The sequence below is a fragment of the Trichoplax adhaerens genome, genomic scaffold (assembly GCF_000150275.1).
Source record: "Trichoplax adhaerens TRIADscaffold_101 genomic scaffold, whole genome shotgun sequence".
NCBI classification, from domain to species: domain Eukaryota; kingdom Metazoa; phylum Placozoa; class Uniplacotomia; order Trichoplacea; family Trichoplacidae; genus Trichoplax; species Trichoplax adhaerens.
In genome coordinates this window covers 10,236-13,264 of record NW_002061036.1, presented here as the reverse complement: position 1 = coordinate 13,264, position 3,029 = coordinate 10,236, and the positions used below count along the sequence as shown (strand labels likewise).

At 35.9% G+C, this 3,029-nt stretch overlaps 1 protein-coding gene across 1 annotated transcript; it reads right to left on the bottom strand.

Moving 5' to 3' along the window:
- Window positions 1-1,380: 1,380 nt before the first annotated feature.
- On the bottom strand, window positions 1,381-2,403 carry TRIADDRAFT_62525 (uncharacterized protein; the record flags this gene model as incomplete). Its single annotated transcript, XM_002118451.1, has 4 exons — window positions 1,381-1,677; window positions 1,760-1,807; window positions 1,952-2,137; window positions 2,302-2,403. 4 exons carry the CDS (start codon window positions 2,401-2,403, stop codon window positions 1,381-1,383), a joined length of 633 nt encoding a protein of 210 aa, XP_002118487.1.
- Window positions 2,404-3,029: the final 626 nt, after the last annotated feature.

The window sequence follows — 3,029 nt, the reverse complement described above, 5'->3', positions numbered from 1 at the left end:
AAAAGATGTTCACTGGGTTGACTGCCATTTCACGTGTAGAAGGCAGCAGAAGAAGAGGAAGACTAAGTCGAGAGTCGGCGCTGCAAGCTACTGTGCAAAATCGCTTGTCACCCTATAGAAGTAGGAATTGACTCTACAGCGGACAATATTATAAGCAAGATATCAACCGAGTAACCTCACTGGGACTGAGAAAGTATGGCACAGCCACGCTGCTTACTGCATGCTCGCCATCAACTTTTCTTGGCTGTAATTGAAATCACTAATTTACTTTGTAAACTGTGGATAGCAAGGTAAGAAAGAGAATGAAAGCAGGCAATCTCGCCTTTGGGGTCGGGAAAAAGTGGAAGACAACATGGACAACAAGGTAAGACGATTTTCTTTTTGCAATATCCCTTCCAGTCATGATCGCCTTTGCTAGCAGACTATTTTATCTTCTCATGTTATTTTGACCAAGAACTTGGTGAGATTGTTTCTCTTTCAAGTCCGTCTTTTACTGCAATTTGCAATAAACATTGAACTAGCTGCACAATTGCATTGATTGCAATACTATTAATTTTGTTTTGATTTATTTTTTGGGTATTGGTTAAACTGACTTTTGGGGGTTTGCTTTATGATCGACTGCAATTTCGCAAATCATTTTCTTTATCCCTATTTTTATTTTCTCATCCTATTTTACCTCAATCTTAATCCTGAATCTTTTTACAAATGTTTTTGTTTTCTCTTCAAATCTCTCTTTCACTGCCATTTATAATTACAATCGAACCAACTCAACTATTGCATTCTCCCCATGGACGAATATGCAATGGTGTTTTGCATTATTTATTTTTGGGCATTGGTTTTACTGACATTAGGGGTATACTTTATCCATCTGTACAGAGCACACATCCATCATCTTGATGGATAGAAGTGATGTTAATTTAGTTTATTAATAGCTGAAGAGATCGCCATCTACAGTATTACAAGACTGTCATCAATATTTGCTTTAGACTAGATGGGATGCTTACTGATAGATAGGCTGCAATTTTGCAATCCATTTTCTCCATCCCTATGTTGATCTTTATGTTCTCCTCCTATTTTACCAATGTTTTGTTAGGGATGTTTTCATTTTCTCTTTCAAGTCCCTCTTTGACTACGATTTGTAATAGACATTAAACTAACTCAGCAATTGCATTGACATAGACTACTTTTAATCATGCTTTGCTATATTTATTTTTGGGTATTGGTTTTACTGACATTGGGGGTATATTTTATCCATCTGTACAGTATACACATCAATCATCTTCATTGATTATGGAAGCAATATTAACTTAGTTTATTGACACTCTCGTTAAATTGCACTGAGTACAAGATACAAGGTTAGCTTTACATTTCACGCAAATATTATTCCTTTTTCATTGGATTTACTAAGCAGTAATCCTTTCCACTCCTGATGATGAGTTGAGAGTGTTGAAGATTCCATTGCATGTCCCGTATATCGAAGTGAGGGAATGGTAGAGTGATTTGTAGCTGTAGTGTTTGGGGGTTATAAATATTCAAACTAGAGTATTTTTGATATAGGATTAACTGCTTGTCCGACCATAGATTTTCATGGTTGAAGAATTGTGTTGCGAAATTATCGAAGTATTTGTCTTTGTCTTTGTATCTTTTCACGCGTAAATGTCCATCTTGGTCGAGTATCTATAGGCATTGAATTTTATGATTAGCACAACCTACGTTCAACAATGATTGTAAACGTCACATCCAGTTATCGTTGTCTTACTGCTATATGGTCTCCATTTTCCAGTAGTAGCAAAAGCCAGCCAAAACCCTATAATGAATTGAATGGAATGGAACGATCAGGTATGGACTAGAGTAGAGCTCCTTACATAATCAACTCATTACAGTCGTTGTCATCCTCCTTCCAACTCATTTCCATATTGACATATTGATCCCTGCGATCATTATGACTTACCCTTGCATTAGCAATCATTTCGGCATCTTTCTCTCCCCATACATCAACTAATTTTTCTTTCTTCATCCGAAGAGGCGAATGTTCAATCTTATGAGGGTTATAATTCATCATTATTTTACAGATTAATCCTTCCTCCCCTTGGTAGTCAATATTTTGCAGTAATTCACCATCCCCAAACTTGTAACACTACAATAAATTCAAGTTGGAAATGTCGTTAATGGTCGTCTCCATTTGCAATAGACGTCAAAGTCGACATTCAAGGCTATTTTCGACATGAAACTAAACAGTCAATTTATAGACGGTTCCACTTTAGAATAGAGATTAAATGGAAATAAATTATTCTAGCTTACTTTCAAGCTATATTCACCATCTTCCATCACTTTCCAAACATAAACATAATCATCATCAACATACACAACATGACTCCATTTCAGTCGATCAACGCTCTTCATTCTGGTTGTAAGGTTAATAGTTATTATCCAGCTATTGAATGCGGAGAATATCTGAAATAAATCAATTCATTAATTCGACCAATTGACCTCCAACGTAATTGTAAAATCAGTTCAACAACTTCTCATGTTAGCTAATAAGCATTCTCATTTTCATCATCTTCTTCTAAATAATACTACCGTCATTTTCATACAAACTTCAAACTGGTATTTTCAACATACGTTCAAGAGAATGAGTGTGTTATCCTTCTTTCTATATCTGAAGCGTATCCAATCTTCAGCAGTCGATTCTTCTTCAAGTATTCCATTGATTAATTCCCTGTACTTTCTACAATCTTCTATACCTACAAACTCGATCAGCTGCAACCAATCAATATTATTCAATTCAATTCAATGGAGCAGAGGATTGAACAAAGTCGATAGAGCTACTAGTGCTGATGAAAGCTTAACCTACGTCGAATATGTTGACGGTAGTTTGGGGGTTACGTTGGGTTACGTCGCTACCAACATCAACTGATTTTGTTTGAGAGATATCTTGCCAAGCAATTTTATCGCCTTAGTTTAATAAAAACGATNTGTGACCATGAATGAATGCATGATTAAATTAGAGTTGTTGTACAACCATCAGT